This window comes from Nicotiana tomentosiformis, chromosome 7, assembly GCF_000390325.3.
Source record: "Nicotiana tomentosiformis chromosome 7, ASM39032v3, whole genome shotgun sequence".
Classification (NCBI taxonomy): Eukaryota; Viridiplantae; Streptophyta; class Magnoliopsida; order Solanales; family Solanaceae; genus Nicotiana; species Nicotiana tomentosiformis.
The window spans coordinates 51202526-51222082 of NC_090818.1; the positions used below are offsets into that span (position 1 = coordinate 51202526).

The window sequence follows — 19557 nt, forward strand, 5'->3', positions numbered from 1 at the left end:
AGTGTCAAAAGTATTTTTACAGGTTCTGCCTTCGCTATGAGATGTATCATAAATATGCCAATCTCTTAGTATTCTTCCAGGAGTCTACATATAAGTGCTCTCATGAACATCATTCTTATCATTGTTTGCTTCCTGGAAAATAAATGTTCAAGTCCAAGTATTTTCTTTTTCTTTTTGGGGTACCTTTCCATCCCCCCCCCCCCCCCCCCCCCCAAATCATTTTCGGGTGGAAAAACATACATGACCGCGTTATTAGTTAAACAGGAAAGTTTTCTAATTCATAGTTAAATTTAGGGCAATACACTGATGAAACAGACTGAATGACTCCAGCTTCAAGAAGCTAAAGAAGGATGTGATAGTAAGAATAAATCAAAATACCGGCCTTATCATGATCCAATATTACTAGTATAACTCTTGTGAAGCTGCTTAATAGGATTCCGCCTCGTTCTCATCCTATCCACCTCGTTTTAGAAAAGCAGAGATAGAACAAGTCAAGAGAAGAAAATGAAACTCCAGTATACTTCAATGATCAACTGGTGCAATGAAGAATGTGAAGAGCATATGATAAACTTAATTCACAAATACAAGTGAAAATTTTGCAGTCAAATCATCAACTATTAGCAAGTCAACAAAAGACATAATTCATAGCAAAACAAGCAATTATAGAGTGACAAAGTAACCACATACTGATATTATTGACAATAAAATTTTCAACAAAGTTCACATATAGAAAAAGAGAAATGGCACTATTTTCTTAACATGTCCAAAAAATATAAATCCAGAAAAGGCCCGTGAAATAAAAGGTGAAGCAGTTAAATCTTGTACTTGTACTTGGCTACCTCTCCTTCATTGGGAAAAAAGCCCATGAGCCTGCCAGCAGAATTCTGGTAAGCGTACATGAAACCACCCATTAACCCAATTAAACCTCCCGTCACCATTGACGGCCCCCTAATCCCTGGTTTTATTCCTGCCCATATTCAAAAAAGAATTATCATTAACAAAGCTCAGTCGATAGATTGATTGATAAGAAATAAAGGAGAGGTAGGAGTATACCGGAGAGGTAGCCGACGGTGACGGAGATGCCGGAGATGGTGGTGAGACGGAGGTAATCGAGGGTGTTGAAATTGGCAACGGTTTTAGTAAAAGGTGGGTCTCGATCTATAACCGGGTATTCGGGCTTTGTCGATGCTGTTATGTCTGTGTTCATCTTCCTTCTTCTTTCCTCTTAGCTGCTGCTCTTTCTAGTCGCTCGTCGGCGACGGGACACTCAGCTGGTTTTTAATCGGAAAATGCAACTTCATTAGTTGTATTTGTTCGTCTTTGGTAATGGGCTTGTCCATATTGATTAGTCACTCCCGTGGATCCATCAATCAGAACTCGTCCAAATAGCATGGCATAGCTGTTTTTAGTGAAAATGGCACCGTGTATCAACTTTTTAAGTATGCTGTTTAAAATATATCTACATTTTATTATGTATTTAAAGATTAATCAATTTCGCTCAAATTTCAGGATATGACGTCCTAAAATTTAAATCTCAAAGTTCAAATTTCATAACATCGTGTCCTAAAGATCGAAAATTGTGTCCACAAGTTCGAATCTTATGTCCTGAATTTTAAATTAGTAATTCAGAAATTTAGGACACTTAGTCCTGAATTTCAACTTAGCAGCTCAAAAATTTAGGATACCAAGTCCTGAATTTTGGAAATTCAGGATACTTAATCCTGATGTTTAGGTGAATTGGCTAATCTTTAAATACATTGTAAATTATGGATATATTTTAAATAGCGGACTTTAAAATGACTATTATTGCACTTCGCCCCCATTTTTACGGGTGGTTATACAAAAATAGCCAGTATTTATAAAATTATTGAAAAGTAGCCACTATATAAGGCGGAGATAAAATTTGGATAAAAGTACCCTAGTTAAAACACATAAAGTTCCAGCATAATATGTAGGATTATGGAACTCCTACATATAAACTTTCAGCATATTATAGTAAAACTCCAGCACATTATGAATTTCAAAACATTATGTTGGAATTTCATACGTAGAAAATTTGAACTCCATGCTGGAATTTTTTCGGAATTTTAAGAGTTTTTTTTTATCAAATTTTATTTTCACATAAAAAAATAATTAAATTTCGATTACTCTTAAAATTATGGATAATTTTTAATCACCAGTTGTAAATCATGTTATTAAAAAGGAATTTTAGGAAACCACTATTGTTTAGTGGCTATTAACTTCCTATAGCTACCATATACATAATTACTTCCTATAGCTACTATTCAGTTGTTACGATAGTGTATTTGCGCTGTTGTATTCATGAATACAGCAGCAAAAAGCGCCTAAAATCAGAGTAGTCCAGCTGTACGTGCATGTATTCACCTGTATTCGCGCTATGTATTCATGAATACAGCAGCAAAAAGCGCCTAAAATAGGTAGTCCAGTTGTACGCGCATATATTCGCGTTGCTGTATTCATGAATACAGCAGTAAAAAGCGCCAGGGCAGTCCAGTTGTATGCGCATGTATTCACATGTATTCGCGCCATGTATTCATTAATACAGTAACGACAATCACCTTAAAAATAGGTATGTCCAGTTGTCTAAGAGATAGGAAAAACATAATAATGTATTTCATATCTCAATGGTAATATATACCATAAATACTTATTTTGCTATAAAATATAAAAGGTAGCTATAGAAAATAATATTTTAAAATATATATGATGTAAAATTTCCTTTCATTTCCCTCGAGAACTCAGAAGACCATGACAACTTTACCATGGGCTGGTCCATAGTGGTGTCATCATCTCTTGATCGAGAAAATGTCACTGTTACCACATTATTTCTCCGGCAATTACGGAGGAAATAAATCTATTTTCAGTTCCTAAGTAACAAATGGATATAATTTTTTAATACAACCACTGAATGTACGTAACATCTAATTACATGCAAGCAGGTGATGATTAGATAGCGAGGTCACTTTTTAATGTCTTTTTCCCTTTGTAATATTACTAAAATTTATCCTCTCCCCGCCATCCGAAACAGTAAACATCCACCAAGAACCCTGGTTAATTTTCTGTTTGTTGGCAGTTGCGTAGCAACATTGTCTCAAAGATGGTCTAATTTAATTCTTTTTATTTTTTAGAAAAATTACTTTGTGTAGATACGAAATACATACATTTTAAAACTTATATACATTGATTGTCATATTGTAGTAAGACAAGAAAAATTAACACGAGAAAAACTTCTAGCATAGTGATAAAAATAACCTAACTGTGATATTTTAATATTAAATAACTCCCCTTATCCCCAATTTTGTCGCCGTCCCTAGTGCTGAGTTTGGGCAGTGATATCGTTGCTTAAGGTTATATGTGCTTTGAAATCTTCTAGGTGCTCATATTTAGTATCATAACTTAGATTATTATTCATACCAACAATCATTATCTAAAAAATCGTTGCTTTGGCATGGATAATGTACTTTTAAATATTAATCCCACGCACTCCTATGTCCGACTAATCAATATTTCTCGTAAATCTGGATACTCTGCGGTGAGACCTCTCCCTCGGTCTTCACAAACCAGTCAAACACGCCAACCTTAATTTTACTCCGCACTAAATTATTCACAGACTAACACAAACAAACCTACCCAACAAAAACAAACTAGCCTCACCTACACTTTTATCATTTAATCATGGATAATTTATATTCTCTCCTATCCACTTTAATTAATTTTTTACTCTTTTTTTTTATTATGATCCGTAATATTTGGTTTTATCAGATATCAAAAAGGAATTAACTTCTTTTTTGATTGGAATTGCGGGATGGATAGATATTACAAATGATGAATCAATTTCTTTTATATGTCTGCCACTTTATCTTTGTTAGTGCTGTCTGCCTATAATGATAGGTAAATCAAAAACTTTTCATTCAACTTATTCTTTCAATTGAAATTGAGATTTTTGCCTATCCTAAGATTTAAGGTCATTTCTTCAAATTGCTCTCCATTTCTAAGTTCATAGCTTTCGCGGTAGCTTCATCGATATTACCTACCAAATAAAAGGCCTGTTCAGGAAGACCATCTAATTCTCCGGAAATGATCAATTGAAATTCTCGAATTGTTTCTGCTAGAGCAACATATTTCCCTGAAGAACCGGTAAATACTTCTGCTACAAAAAAGGGTTGTGATAAGAAACGCTCAATTTTTCGCGCTCTTGCTACGAGTAAACGATCTTCTTCGGATAATTAACTTTTTTTTTCCAAAATTGCTAGAGTCTAGTAGTATCTATTATATTTTCAATGAATAAATTCAAGTATTAATTAATGTTAAAAATTGAATTCCTTAATATGTGAGAAAACAACCAAAAAATTAATTAAAGAAGACCCGGGAGTATTGTATTATTACCCCAAATAGAACAAAATTTATGTCTGCACCTTGCAGGTGACTCGTATTATATGTCGTAGTTTCTAAAAATTGTTAGTCTCAAATTATTTATCATTTTAGAAGTTCAAAATAAAATTAATTATTTTCTTCTCATTTTACCCTTAGTAGTAATTATTCTTGAAAATGGAAATGACACATAAATAGAATAAATATTCAATGAAGATAGACTATATCCTAAGACATAAATAAGGATAAAATAGTAAAAATTCCCTTCTAATTAATGTCTTTTAAGGGCCGTGTAGAAGAGACGGAGGGAGTAGTTATATAGTATTACATTCTTTCCCAAGGAAAACTACGTGTGTCCTATTGTCTATGCTATGCCTAACATCTAGAAAAAGCAGAGAAAAGACCTATGAACTTTCTTACATGTACGTTTTTGTGTATCTCATATTTCCTAATTGGCCAAGTTATTTTAGCCCGGCCGTGTGGAGGATCTACTTCTGATATTCCTCTATCTATATGCACTACATCAGCAAAAAGCCTTTAATTTCGTGAATGTAAGGGGTCGGAGCTGAAGAAGGGAAACAAAAGACTTGCATTGTCTCGAATTCAAGATGCTGCCTTCGAAGTATACCCATATAACGTGTCACCGGACCTAAATGACTGGAGATATGCTGCTCGTTATTCCAGATGCGAATGGACTGTCTGGTAGGTTGTTTCCTTGATTGCTGTAGTAATACAACATAAAAATAAAAAAACTAAATGAGTCCAAGCGAAGTACAAGGTTCAATTTGCGAAGACGTACAAGTAGATGAGATTCACAACATAAAAATGACTCACAAAACCCCAGTTATAGACAGCCTAATCAGTAACCAAAACTGTCATGTTACACATACAGTTACCCCTAGGACCTACCTTCGAACTATGTGACATAAGTTTTGGACCTGTTCTGTGGGACAATTATGTGGATGCAGAACATAATGTAATGTAAATACTCTGCGCACTTTTGGAACGAGATGACAGCAAACGGAAAGACAAAGTAAAGAAACATCAAGACAAGCTTTTTTGTTAATTCAGTTGCTATGCAAGTAACATCAAAGTGAAGAGAGGACTTGTTATCAAATTTTAGAAAATACTGGTAGATATGTGAGTCGATGACTATCATAACTAATTTATAACTCCAGTATATACCTCTCCTCATCAGCACAATGGCTTCCTGAATGTTTGGGGTTATCTTCATCCGAGTATCCGCTGTTCTGAACATCTGATAGATGGCTGAACCGTTCTGCTGACAAGAACTTACAACGCTCAGTGCACTTGCAGTACAGAAAATCAGTGTACTAAACGGTGAAGGCAGGTGGCTGAAGTCGGTAACAATAAAAAGAGTATATACATACGTTGAGAAATGTTAAATTCATCCATGGAAGCGTCGAAATAGGACAGAGCGGCCATGGATTTTTGCGACAACTGCAGCTGTGCAAGTCGCCTAGACTCAAGTTCAAGGGCTTGCTCTTCCATTATATGCTTCCTTAGCAGTCTGGAGTACGCCAATCCTGTTGACAGTCCACGATATGTGTTAGATAAAAAAGAGCAAATGATTAGAGCATGCAGAAGTTGATTAATAAAATGGCTTTACAGATATGGATGTTCATCCACACGCCATAGTAACTAAACCTTTCAGGGAAAAGAAATTTCATTCAGTCTACAATGACAAATGAGCAATATTTCAAGTGCAACTGTCTTACTTTCTTGTAGCCCAGAATCCAAATCAGCATGATGTACATGGTAATATATTGGTGACTCCATTTTCTCCTGGTGTCTCCTGCGGGAGAAGAAATTAGATTAGACAGGTTTGACCATTGTGAACTAGTAGAAGTATATCAGATCTAAATTGGAAACTATAATCCGGTTAATATCAAAAGGAAAGATCAGTTAAAATGAACAAAATGCAAGAGTAATTCACTTCATAGATACAAGAAGGAAATGAAAGAAAAAGAAGAAGCTAAATTCTCAGTGTAACTCCAGGCTTCCCTTACCAAAGCATGCAGAGAGTATAAAGATCAACTTAATCGAGCAATCGAGATGTGTCATTAAGGAATTGCAGTATGATTAGAACCTATAAGGCACTAAAAAAAAGCCGTGATTTAGGTTGACTTTAACCAAGAGCCTATAAGAGTACCTTTCGAATAGCTTTGACTTCTCCCTATAAGGTTTGACAAGAACGCGAGCACCACACACATAATGTGGATTTCCTGTTGACAAAACCAATTTTACAGTATCTGCACTGAAGAAGGTAACAAATCCAAACATCCGTTTCTGCTGACATGGCATTCTTACATCTTGAACTGGGCCAAAAGTGCTGAAAACAAAAACCAAAGATCAGAGAAGTATTGAACGCTAACTAAAAGGAAAAGCACATAAACATCACATGTTGGGTTGCATACTTGAAGTAATCAGAGACATCTTCCTCCGTAAAAGTGCTCTCAGCAAGGAATGTCAAATATATCTGACGTGAACCGCTAACAATAGGACCGGGATCACTTCTTTCACCATGAGAGTCCATGTACTTTGCTGCATCTTCAGCCAGTATTACAGAATGTTGTCCATGAGGCCTGTAACATAACATCCAAACATATTAGAAGTTAAATAGGATCGATTGACTAAATAAAATAATGCAAGAGTCCAGGTAACAAACACCTCTCAATCAGACGAACAAACTTCAATCGAGCAAGAAGCTTTGTCAAATTATAACCAGCTTTACCATGTCTCTGGCTCTCGGTTAGATACCCTTCCGCTTGGAGGGTTCTCCCATACTTCTCATAATACATCATGGGCAGTGATGCAATTGAAAGAGGATGCCCTTTCTTGGATTTCAAGAGCTCTGTTATCTCTAGCTCTAATTTCTCCAGGGAACCAGGTGAAAGTACTTGATCTTCATCACCATTTTCACATAAATTAGGGTCAACCATATGATGGTAGCTCTCCGGAAATGGATAAGCATGAAAATACCTACAGCTAGTACCATTTTTACAGAACCCCTTGTTGAAATAGTGGCAAGCCTTAACTGGAAATTTAAACGGATTTGGAGAATTTCTGCTGCGCCTGATTAGGGCTGCTTCTGGATAGCAGTAATCACTATGGTAATTTAAATTTTCAAAGTCCATTGTTTCTTCAAGTTGGAGAAACCGTTGCGAAGGCTCATAGTCCGAGTAAGGCATTTCGGTTAACTGAGAACGTTTGTCAGTCAGTTGAGGTTCGCAACAAGAGGAGGCTACATCAAAAGCCGATGAAACTGAACATGATGAAAGAGGTGAAAAGTGTGCAAACTGCATTAGGGGATCTGCTATATGTGCTGGATTTATAGAAGGTGAAACTGGATTGTAAAACATTGAAGTTGAGTTTAGTTTAAGGGCATTTTTTGCCTTTTGGATCACGTTGTGAATTAAGGTATCAGGGCCTAATGCTAATCGAATCATTTCCTGATTGGGGAAGTCTTGCAAGTAAATATAGCCAATAATCTTCCTTGTAACATGCTCTGGTTCAACTCTCAGGATTCTCTCATGCACAAGTTTAGCTGCCTCAAATGGGTCCATTGCAGCAAGCTACTGTATCATGTGTACCAAATTGAACACAAAAGAAAAAAAATGCAGTTATAAGCCAAATAAAGGTACACCAAATGATCATATATAGGCAACAACATAGGTACGGCAACAATGAGTGTTAATACCCAGAGGTGGAGCCAGGATTTGAAGCTAATGGATTCGGGATTCTATTCCTTCTGAGTTACTGAGTTCTAAATTAATAATTTGTGCAAATTTAATAAATTTTTAAAGGCAAATATAGAGTTTGGACCAAAGCTACTGGGTTTGACCGAACATGCGTCCGAAGTCCCAACTAAGCGAATATCCCAAGTCCCAACTAAGCGAATATTACGGATGGGCTAACCTACTACTACAAGATCCTGTAAGCAGAGGCGGCTGAGTTTATTGTTTATAGGTTCAATTGAACCAAGTATTTTGACACGGAACATAGATACAAATGTGACAAACTACTAAAATTTCAACAATTTTGAATTCTATACCCGTAATATAACCTTAAGGTTGAACCTATCAGGTTTAAATCCGGTAAGATGGAACTCATTTTCAAAGTTGGAAACTTCTTCTTCTTTTTGGGAACAGGAGAATAATTGAAACTAGAAACGTGCTCAATTCATGTTAAAAGATGACTAGTTTAACAGAGTAACAGAGACGGGAGAATTTGATAACTACAATACCCATAAAAAACAGGCACAGTACAAAGAAAAAAGAACACTACTCCTATAATTTGCAAATCATTGTCAAAAGTTAAACATGCCAAGCGAGTTTTATTTTTTGGGACTCAAACCTCTGAATCTACAGTCATTTCAACAAGAAAGACATGCAAAAACTTTTTTTTCTCAGATTTTTGCAGAATCCTAAAGCAGAATAATATACACATGGTAGCACGCATCCAAAAAAAAAAGACAATCTTGACTAGTGAAAAAGTAACTGGAAAACAAGAAGAAGATGAGATTCAACATACCCTTATTCTTATATGGAAACAACTTGCACCGTTAAGAAATTAAACAGTCAGAGTGAAGCAGACATTCTTTCACTCTGAATGTTGCAGAAACACCTTAACACTGTAGCAACTGCTTTCATCACTTCAAATACATTAGGCTAAAGTACTGATTCAACCCTTTTTTTTTTTTTAATTTATAACAGGAGTTATTATAAAATCACTTGATTATTCATAACTTTTGAGATAAGTATCATTTTGAAATACAGCTAGCAGTTACCAATCCAAAATCTAAATTTCCTAGATTTACGAAGGTTGAGTACAGCTTGAAGTATGTAACTTGACTAAATTACCCCCTACTAGAAATCCAAGTCAGATAATTTTACCACAATAAAGTTTTTTTCTTGTTTGGGTAAAGATAATTATCCATAGACAACTTTCGGAGATTCCAATGTCCAGAAAGAGTTTAAAAGCATATGCAGTGTCTTTTGTCCCAGCCCATGGTTTGGTCATCTTTCCTATAGTGAATAATTATAAATTGAATTGTTATTTTTTGCAAATAACTGGGGGGGGGGGGGGAAGAGACCTAATAAATATTTTTTAAATTTAATCGTACAAAATATTACTAGTATCCTAATTTGGGGAAAATCCAAAGTCAAAAGTCAGTAATCATTGAAATTTTCACTTAAGGATGCAAACAGAATATTTAAAAGCGACTTTTGTCTAATTGTTTGTTAGCTCAATCATTATTCATTATTTATGAGTTTCTGAGTATTGAGTATTGACCCACCCGTGTTTATTATTTTCCAATCTGATGTTTTAATTTTAGGGATTCTATAGTCATAAATTGAAGGTGATGACGACTTACTATTAAAGTAATCATCACTTGTTCATATATATATATATATATATATATATATATATATATATATATATATGATTTTATTTTACATTCAGAAAATAGCATGTTTTTCCAGAAGTAGGAGTGAAGCCCCACAGGCATATGCCCAAAATGCTACTTTTTGTTGGCTTTGAGTCGTTTTTGAATAATAAAGTGGTGTTCGCACTTGCAGCCCTTTTATGAACACAATTGGGACTAGTAGGGTCTCTCATATCCGAATCCATGTATATGCTTGTTGATGAGATGGGCAAAAGTAAACATTTCCACATAATATAATTCATAACACATGTATTTACAAACATAGTTATCATTAACAGTTAATCAATACATACTTTTATCTTAAATTATCACTGATAAATTAGTATTAATTCTTGTAAACATTATGTTTTTAGATGATCTTTGTCTTTTATTCTCATCCACACTCCCATTTCAAAGTGTCATTTCACCATTACTTCAATGCTTTCTCTCCTAAAATCTTTAGATTTTTATACTTGTATTTTTTTTTTTCATTTTCAAATCATAAAATTTTTAGTCTTCCTTCCATATATTGTAATTGACTTTTGCATTTCAAGTTTCAACAACTACATTATCTGCACTAACAGAAAAATAGATGCTTTTACCAACAAATGTAAAAGGAAATTAATGATTTAGCATGATTGCATAGTCCCTCATTGAGCTAATAGCAACTCTCACAGTCATTGTGCATTTAAATTTTTTTATATGATTCCATAAAGGGAACAAGACTCGTTTCTTTGTAAGCACGGAAGTTTCTTTAATCAAGTGCAAGAAATAGTTCATATTGGGCCAAGGTCGGATTGGGCTTATCCATTTCAATGTAGAAATGATACTATGTAATCACTCTAAAGGGCTGCTATTTAGGAATTAGCCAATATCAACTGAATTTCAGTTTTTTCAGTTCCATTTTGCGGAACATAAATGTCCTTAACTGTCCAGAAATTAAGATTTTAGTTTAAATTTTCAGAATAAAATAAGTAATGGATAATCCCTAAATAGCAGCCTTAAGAATGACTGTTTGTGCATTTCCTCCCATTTCATTTGGTTCCAAAATCCATTTTAATCTGTCTAAGCTACAATATACAAAACTCAATTTCCAGTTCGGAGGTCATTCTACGATAGCTTAAGTCACTAAGAAACTATTGATCTTCTTTTGAAAATATTTGAAATTTCGTTTTGGTTAACACATAACAGGATGGGTTCGGTTCAGTTACCTTCTTTATGTGCTGGAACCATTGGCATGTGCCTATTATGTTCCTCCTACATAATTGAGTTCAAGAAAATTACCAAGTTAACTCAAAGCTTTGGTGTTAATTAAATGGCTCATTTATTAGATAATTTGGACCTATATGTCAAGAAAAGATGTGCTTTGATTTCAATTCTTCTTTTATATATAATCATCCTCACAATTTGTATAGGTATGTGAAATGCTTTGGAGACCGAAGCTATTGAACAACTGATGGTTTCTACATTGAGTGAACTTTTGCATCGTCATCTTAAACAGGCTCTTAGAAGGTCGTATATATAAACTAGGGAATAGTAAATGCATGTTGTAAAACAGTGATCAACCCCCTGCTACGAATGTAGCCACGATGTGGGTCTCATTTGGGATTCTGTCAAATTACATTTGGGATGCCTATATATAGTAGAGGAAATATTCTATTAGGTCTATGCTTCGAAGTTAGTTTATTTTAATTGCCTTAGTTTGTTAGATCTGGAACCTCCCTCTCTTCTTTCCTTTTTATTTTCTTCTTCCCTTACAAGTTTTGGTTTCTAGTTTTGGAGTATTTGTAATGTCAGGAGATGAACTCTTATATTTATGTATGTGATTCCGATTATCCATTTCAATATAGCATGGATTCTCTACATTGGTGCTCTCTCGTTGTTCTTGCTCCATGCATCCCTATCCTTCTACCATGCCCAATGCTCAGTTCAACAACCTCTTCGAATCGGTAAAGGCGCTGCAAGAATTGGTGACAGTGATGCAAGAAAGGAATTCTCGTATGATCTCTTCCATATGCCGTATACAATCACTGGTGCAGGAGGAACTGCAATTGCACTCAACGACTTTGGACGATGCGAAAATAGAGGAGGTCACTGTGGAAGATACAAGGGACGGTGCTGGGATAGTCGGTGTCGGTGACAATGATTCTGATTTGATCGCCGAAAACTCAGGCTTGCTAGGTAATTCCAAGGTACCTCCTAAGATGTTAGAAAATCCCGTAGCAGATTCGCTTCTGGGGTATTCTGCAAGTCTTGGACACCATATGTTCGACATAATGTCCAATAGGAACTACTACTCCGAGTTGTTGGAAGTTATTTATAATGAGAACGGAATTGATTCCACCAGCCGATTCAATGGTGATTATGCTCTTCAACTTGAGAGAATCACTCTCTATTCCTATGACATTAGGGGTGTTAATGAGGTACAGGATGAACTGAATGGAATTGTCCACTACCTACGAGACCCAAGCGTTGCACTCGTCTTAGTGGTCCGCTAGGAAATGTAGTGTTATTTGTTGATTTCCTTGAAACTGGTAATAATATGCTGGCCAAAACCATGCTATTTCATTTTCCATTTGATCCTGGTTCAGATTATGGTCACCCACGAGAAGTCGCCAAGATATTTGACGACATGCCTCACTGCCTCTCCATGGTATTTGGTGCTCAACAAACCACCCGCACGTCCGGAAAATTAGAGTCTGATTTGGACGATAATCACTCACCCCATATGTTCAATGAAATATCACATAGCTTCTACTCCAAGGCCATCACTGATGTGCAATCGAATTCGCAAATCATGGCCCCTGTGATTGCAACTGATTTTGATGTGGGTAAATTAGAAATACTGATTTTTAATGTCGCTCGATCGTTTGATGAAAGCTTCAGAAGATGGAGCCTTAACAGATTCGAACTAGGTGCTTGCTAAAATTTCTGAACGAGATATGTGCAGCGAGTTCAATCAAATTACCACCTCACCTTTCGTACAACAATGTGATAAGCGATCAGAATGCAAAAATGAGACCACTTCACTAAAGAGGCTTGATAATATGTCGGGCAGGTTAATATATGCATATTCTTTTGATCTTGGCTCACCTAGGTGCATTGAATCTGAGGGTGACATCTTAATTATGGCTGGAATCATATTGATGCACAAGATTAAATGGTTACAATGTCCGTTTGATCCTGGTGTATATGTTGCGCATGATGTTCGATGGGGTGGAAGTTCTCTGAGGCATGTGGACTCTACATTTGGTGCAATTGACGACTTGATTATAGATGCCACAAAGCTTTCATTTATAAGTCCAAATCTAAGAGAACTTTTTAAAGAGACACTGAAACACAACATAATGAAAGAGTATATTCGAGTCAATGGCTTGCAATTGACCTTGGCATACATCAATATTCCTGGTTGGACACAGAGGAAGGACTGATTATATTGCTTGACAACAATCTTTTTGACATTGGACAGGGAACAAATAACTCAAGACAGTGTGATAGGAAATCTCACTTTCTAATATTGAAATACCTATTAGCTTCCTGTCTTGAGCTGGACTTTAAGAGCAAGCAGAGGAAGGACTTTATCAGTAAACTTATAGTCTTTAGTAGAATGCAACCAGCCTGTGAGGCGGCAAGTAGTGTGGCACCAATTGAGAAATATTTCGAGGGTGCATTTGAGCTGTATAATTTGATGAAACTCATTGGGTGTCATTTTGCTGAATTTAGTTGGTTTACTTCTAAGTTAATAGAAAATCATTGTGCTGACATAAGTGGACCTAGGAAATATTGGCCATTTAGTTCTTGTATTATTCATCTTATTAACTCAATGAGAAGGTGTCACGCCCAACCTTGGAAAGCGCGACTAGCGCTCAACCGAGTGAACCCGGTCGAGCAAGCCTGTTAGATACTCTCTACCCAACTCACCCATGATCAAGAGAAGACATGATTTTATTAATTGGACGGTAGGAAGATCATATATATAATATTAAATCGTCCCATTAGTTACATCACTTTTAAGTTTCAAAATAGACACATTCATATGATTCGAGTGGAGCAAGAGATCAAAACATAACATAATTTGTTTGACTTTTCTAGCACCCATGTGCAACCCATATAGTGTCTACAGAGCCTCTAAAAGATACAAAAGAGTGTTATGATAGTGCTGGTAACAAGGCTCCGACTATACCTCAAAACGTGATAATAATATGAACAAAAGATACAATACATGACCCCGGGATGAAGTAGGACTCACCAAGTCTGTTGGGAAGAGGATGTGCCAATATCGCTGATCAACACTGCCTGCTATGGAACCACTGTTCAATCCATTTAAAGATGCAGCGCCCCCGGCAAAAGGAGACGTTAGTACTGTCGAATAGTACTAAAACACCAAGGGGGAATCAGTCATGAGTTCAATAAGAGCTTCAAACAATACTAAAACACCAAGTAAGGATCACATAAATTCTCAAGCCAATTTCCATGTTATTAGGTTGGGTGATCTTTAGAGCCGATATACTATAATTCACAATACCACCATATTCTTACACGGAGTCCGATCACGACCCGAACGGCTAGGTCGCCATAACCACAATTTCAATTATTATTTCCAGCACAATCACCACCATGTGTGCGACATGACGTCCGATCACGGCCTGATCGGCTAGGCCATCTCACCCGAGACATTACCTTTTTAATCAATCATCTCATTTTATACTTCTTTCACATCTTTTCAATTCATTGGCACGAGTGACCTCAATTAGAAAGTCATTCTTGGCACTTGGCCGTATTTCATAATTCAGTTTCCCCTTTCCACGTTCAAACGTCATTATCATCATCAACAATAATAAGGCCTACCATTTAAGGCATTAGTACACATATGAGCAATTTGGAAATCATAAGCACATAGAGACTTTTCATACAATTTGGTATAACAACCTTTATTCGATCTTGACATGAAGTCTTAACATTTCTAACATATATTTCATATTTTGAACACATCCTCAAATGACAAGATGACATGATGAAGCATTTAGAATAAATATTGAACATACATCCTTCAATACAAACACATTAGTAATAGTCAATTCTATAATGATCAATTTAGGACTTACACCAATTACATGAACACCGTGGGATTCGATTCTAAAAAGAAGGGGGTTTAGCCAACATACCTCAATTGAGCTTCCTCAAACTTTTAAAACGTTCCGAAATTCTTATCAACTTCAATCTATTTTAGAAATATGACAAGTTGAACCAATATTAGGAAGATGATCATGATTCTAGCTCATTTGAGCATATTATCAAGCACTAAGTGTTTATTAAGATTTTTAAGGCCCTTTTGTGAAAGATTTTATTATTCCACAATCCATTCTCTACCATTTTTAGCTCACATTCTTCTTACACCCTTTGATAACCCATGCATGCAAGATAAACAACTCTCATGCCCAAAACATATCTTACTAATTACCCAATTCTAGACAAAATTCGAAATTGAGGGTTAGGGTGTAGAATCTTACCTTTAGGATGAAGACCTAGTGAGTTTTCCTAGCTAATCTTCAAAGATTCGAGCAAGATTTGAAGGACAATTTGTTGAGGACCACTCTCTTACTCTAGGGCACTCTCTCACCCTCAAAATGTCAGATTTTAGCTAAAAAATGGGACAAAACGTCTAATTAGCGAAGTAGGGTCGGGTTATAAAAATCTAAAAATGAAGCTCCGGAACAGGGTATGCGGTCCGCATAATTTGGTGCCAAAAACTGAAAAAATCTACCTGGGTCTGCGGTAGTTATGCGGCCCGTAGACCTGTTCTACGGTCGCATAATGCGCCGCAGAACCTCCCTCAACAAAAATCCTAAGGTTGATTATGCGATCAAAGTGCGGCCCGCGAAATAGTTATGCGGTCGCATAATGACTGCGAAATTGACATAAAAAATGGCCCAAGTAGCTGTTTCACTCTGCGGCCATTCTACGGCCCGCAGAGTGATTATGCGGCCGCATAATGGATCGCAGAATTGCCTATTTCTGTAAACTATTTTCCTTCAACTCCCCAGCGCACTGTTCAATCCAAAAGGTCCTACTATTATTAACCTCTACGCCTAACCCGACATCACGGAACCCCGATTTTTAGAAAATATTTTACGGGACCTTACATCATCCCCCCACTTAATATCATTTGTCCTCGAATGAGGGTCAAGGTTCACTATAGCATCTTATGCAACTCAGTTTTCATACCACGCACCAGCAACCCCAAATTTGACTAACTCCCTAAATTTGCAAAAAGTTTGCGAGAGTTTCCCCTGTAACTGGGACTATCCACTTGTCAGAGAGCCCCAGAAACACATCCTCAAAACATATATATAATCCAATGACACAATATAACAAATTAACAACACCTATTGTGGCCTCATGAGCAATATATTACCAGAAACAGAGCACCCTTAACATCAACTGTACAAAAGATACATAATCCGTAGAAGGTAACCCTTAGAGTTTTCATAGAATATAACTTTATAAATACATGACTATTCAAACAAATAAGGATACTTTTTCTTCATTTCTTCCTCGGCTTCCCAAGTAGCCTCTTCAACATGTTGGTTTCGCCATAGCACTTTCACATATGCAATTTCTTTATTTCTCAACTTTCAGACTTGCCGATCAATAATAGAAACTGGAATTTCTTCATATGATAGTTCCTCATTAACTTCAATGGTCTCAACTGGCACGATAGCTGACGGATCCCCAACTACCTTCTTTAACATAGACACATGGAACACCGGGTGCACTAATGACATCTCAGGTGATAGATCTAGCTTGTACGCCACCTGACCAATCCTCTCAATGATTTTGTACGGCCCGACATACCTCAGACTCAATTTTCCTTTCTTTCCAAACCGCATTAAACCCTGCATGGGGGAAACCTTCAAGAATACAAAATCATCTTCTTTGAACTCTAAGTCTATGCAACGAATATCCGAATAGGATTTTTGACGATTCTGAGTAGCTTTCAACCGCTCCTTGATGATTTTATCCTTTTCCATATCCTGATGCACGAGGTCTGGCTATCAACTCAGCTTCCCTAATTTCGAACCACCCAATGAGAGATCTACATCTCCTACCACATATTGCCTCAAATGGTGTCATCTGAATGCTAGCATGAAAGATATTGCTATAGGCAAATTCTATGAGTGGCAAATGATCATTCTAGCTACCCTTGAAGTTAAAAACACAAGCACGCAACATATCTTCAAGCGTCTGAATAGTCCGCTCTGCCTACTCGTCGGTCTGTGGATGGAAGGTTGTACTAAGATTCACCTGAATACCCAAACCTTGCTGAAATTTCTTCCAAAAATTGGCCGTGAACTGAGCCCTTCAATCGGAAATGATAGAAACTGGAGTGCCATGCAGCTTGACTATTTCCTTGATATACAACTGAGCATACTATTCCGCTGTGTCGGTAGATTTAATTGGAAAGAAGTGTGTTGATTTCGTGAGTCGATCCACAATCACCCATATTGAGTCAAACTTGCGCGAAGTACGCGGTAGTCCTACCACAAAATCCATATTAATCATTTCCCACTTCCACATTGGAATTTCTATGTTTTGTGCCAACCCACCGGGCCATTGGTGTTCGGCCTTCATTTCCTGATAATTTGGACATTTTGCCAAAAAGTCCGCCATATTTATTTTTATATCATTCCACCAATATACTCCTTGATATCATGATACATTTTCGTAGAACCTGGGTGCACGGAATATCTAGAAGTGTGAGCCCCGACCATGATTCATTCCCGGAGACCATCTACATTTGGAACACATAGCCGTACTTGGTACCTTAGTGTACCATCATCTGTGCCAAGGGTAAAAGCCATAGTTTTATGTTTGTGAATCCCCTCATTCAATTGTATCAACAATGGATCGTCGTATTGCTTCTCTTTGACTTCCACATCAAGCAACGATCCAGCCCTATTTTGCACAATTACCCCTCCTTCACAAGAGTCCACAAGACGAACTCCTAAACTAGCTAACTAGTGAACCTCCCTGGCCAACAACCTCTGACATGCCTCCAAGTGAGCCAAACTACCCATAGATTTCTGGCAAAGAGAATCCGCCACCATATTGGCTTTCCCCGAGTGATATAGAATATCGATGTCGTAATCCTTTAGTAACTCAAGCCATCTTCTCTGCCTCAGATTTGGCTCCTTTTGTTTGAAAATATATTGAAGACTCTTGTGGTCCGTGAATACATCCACATGGGCTCCATACAAATAATGACGCCAAGTCTTTAATGCAAAAACCACCGCCGTAAGTTCTAAGTCATGTGTTAGATAGTTTTTCTCATGATTCTTGAGTTGCCTAGAAGCATAAGTTATAATCTTATCGTGTTGCATTAACACATACCCAAGACCGATCCTTGAAGCATCGCAATATACCACAAATCCATCTCTACCTGCTGGCAGGGTCAACAACGGTGTCGTAGTCAATCTTGATTTCAACTCCTGGAAGCTCCTTCCACAAGCATCAGATCATTGAAACTTAACCTCTTTCTGAGTCAATTTAGTCAACGGAGAGGCTAGAGTAGAGAACCCCTCCACAAACTTCCTGTAATACCCTGCTAAGCCCAAGAAACTGCGAATATCGGTTGGTGTTGTAGGTCTAGGCCAATTCTTCACTGCTGCAATCTTTTGAGGATCAACCTTAATTCCTTCTCTGGAGACAACATTACCCAAGAATGTGACAGATTCAATCCAAAATTCACATTTTGAAAATTTCGCGTGCAGTTGGTACTGATGAAGAGTTTGCAAAACTACCCTGAGATGATTGACATGGTCCTCTCGACCTCGTGAATACAAAAGAATATCGTCAATGAATACTATCACAAAGGAATCGAGAAAAGGCTTGAAAACCCGATTCATAAGATCCATGAAAGTTGCCGGGGCATTTGTTAGCCCAAAAGACATTACCAAAAATTCAAAGTGCCCATATCGGGTCCTGAAAGTTATTTTCGGAATATACTGCTCCCTGATCTTCAATTGGTGGTACACGGACCGTAAATCAATTTTGGAGAAGTACTTAGCACTCTATAACTGATCAAACAGATCATATATTCTTGATAATGGGTATTTGTTTTTTATTGTGACTTTGTTGAGCTCCCGGTAGTCAATACACATCCTCAGTGATCCATTTTTCTTCCTCACAAAGAGAACTGGTGCGCCCCATGGTGACACACTCGGTCGGATGAAACTCTTCTCCAACAAATCCTTCAATTGTTCATTCAACTCCTTCAATTCCGCTAGTGGCATCCTGTAGGGTTGATTAAATATAGGTTGCGTGCCTGGCATCACATTAATCCCAAAATCAATCTCCTTGTCTGGCGGAATCCCATGGAGCTAATCAGGAAAAACCTCCAATAATTCATTTACCACTGGCACAGACTCAAGTGTAGGTGCCTCAGCATCGATATCCGTAATCCGGACCAAATGATAGATACACCCCTTGTTAATCATCTTCGTGGCCTTAAGTTAAGAAATAAACCTACCTTCTGGCATCACATTATCCCCTTTCCATTCAACAACTAGATCATTTGGAAATTCAAACCTCACAGTTGTAGTTCGGAAATCGAGCTTGGCAAAGCATGAATAAAGCTAATCCATTCCCATAATTACATCAAAATCGATCATCCCCAATTCAATGAGATTGGCCACGATGTCCCGACCACGTACAGT

General features: G+C 37.1%; 3 protein-coding genes across 5 annotated transcripts; all 3 read right to left on the reverse strand.

Annotated features, from left to right (window-relative positions):
* Window positions 1-660: 660 nt before the first annotated feature.
* LOC104116954 (NADH-ubiquinone oxidoreductase 20.9 kDa subunit-like) lies at window positions 661-1349 on the reverse strand. The gene is made up of 2 exons (XM_009627913.4): window positions 1054-1349; window positions 661-967 (listed from the first exon to the last, which is right to left on the reverse strand). The coding sequence occupies exons 1-2, from the start codon at window positions 1205-1207 to the stop codon at window positions 813-815; spliced, it is 309 nt and encodes a 102-aa protein (XP_009626208.1). The 5' UTR covers window positions 1208-1349; the 3' UTR covers window positions 661-812.
* Window positions 1350-4640: 3291 nt separating this feature from the next.
* On the reverse strand, window positions 4641-9199 carry LOC104116955 (zinc finger CCCH domain-containing protein 18-like). Of its 3 annotated transcripts, none has more exons than XM_009627915.4 (8): window positions 8947-9199; window positions 7084-7988; window positions 6831-6998; window positions 6566-6745; window positions 6132-6208; window positions 5784-5939; window positions 5578-5674; window positions 4641-5114 (listed from the first exon to the last, which is right to left on the reverse strand). In XM_009627915.4, the coding sequence occupies exons 2-8, from the start codon at window positions 7977-7979 to the stop codon at window positions 5042-5044; spliced, it is 1647 nt and encodes a 548-aa protein (XP_009626210.1). In that variant the 5' UTR covers window positions 7980-7988; window positions 8947-9199; the 3' UTR covers window positions 4641-5041. The 3 variants fall into 3 exon arrangements, with proteins under 3 accessions (XP_009626210.1, XP_009626209.1, XP_009626211.1); XM_009627914.4 differs by having other exon boundaries at window positions 7084-7991; window positions 8947-9198; XM_009627916.4 differs by having other exon boundaries at window positions 5578-5671; window positions 7084-7991; window positions 8947-9196.
* A 7277-nt stretch (window positions 9200-16476) lies between these two features.
* LOC138895591 (uncharacterized) lies at window positions 16477-16872 on the reverse strand. Its single transcript, XM_070180300.1, has one exon. The coding sequence runs from the start codon at window positions 16870-16872 to the stop codon at window positions 16477-16479; it is 396 nt and encodes a 131-aa protein (XP_070036401.1).
* Between the last annotated feature and the right edge of the window lie 2685 nt (window positions 16873-19557).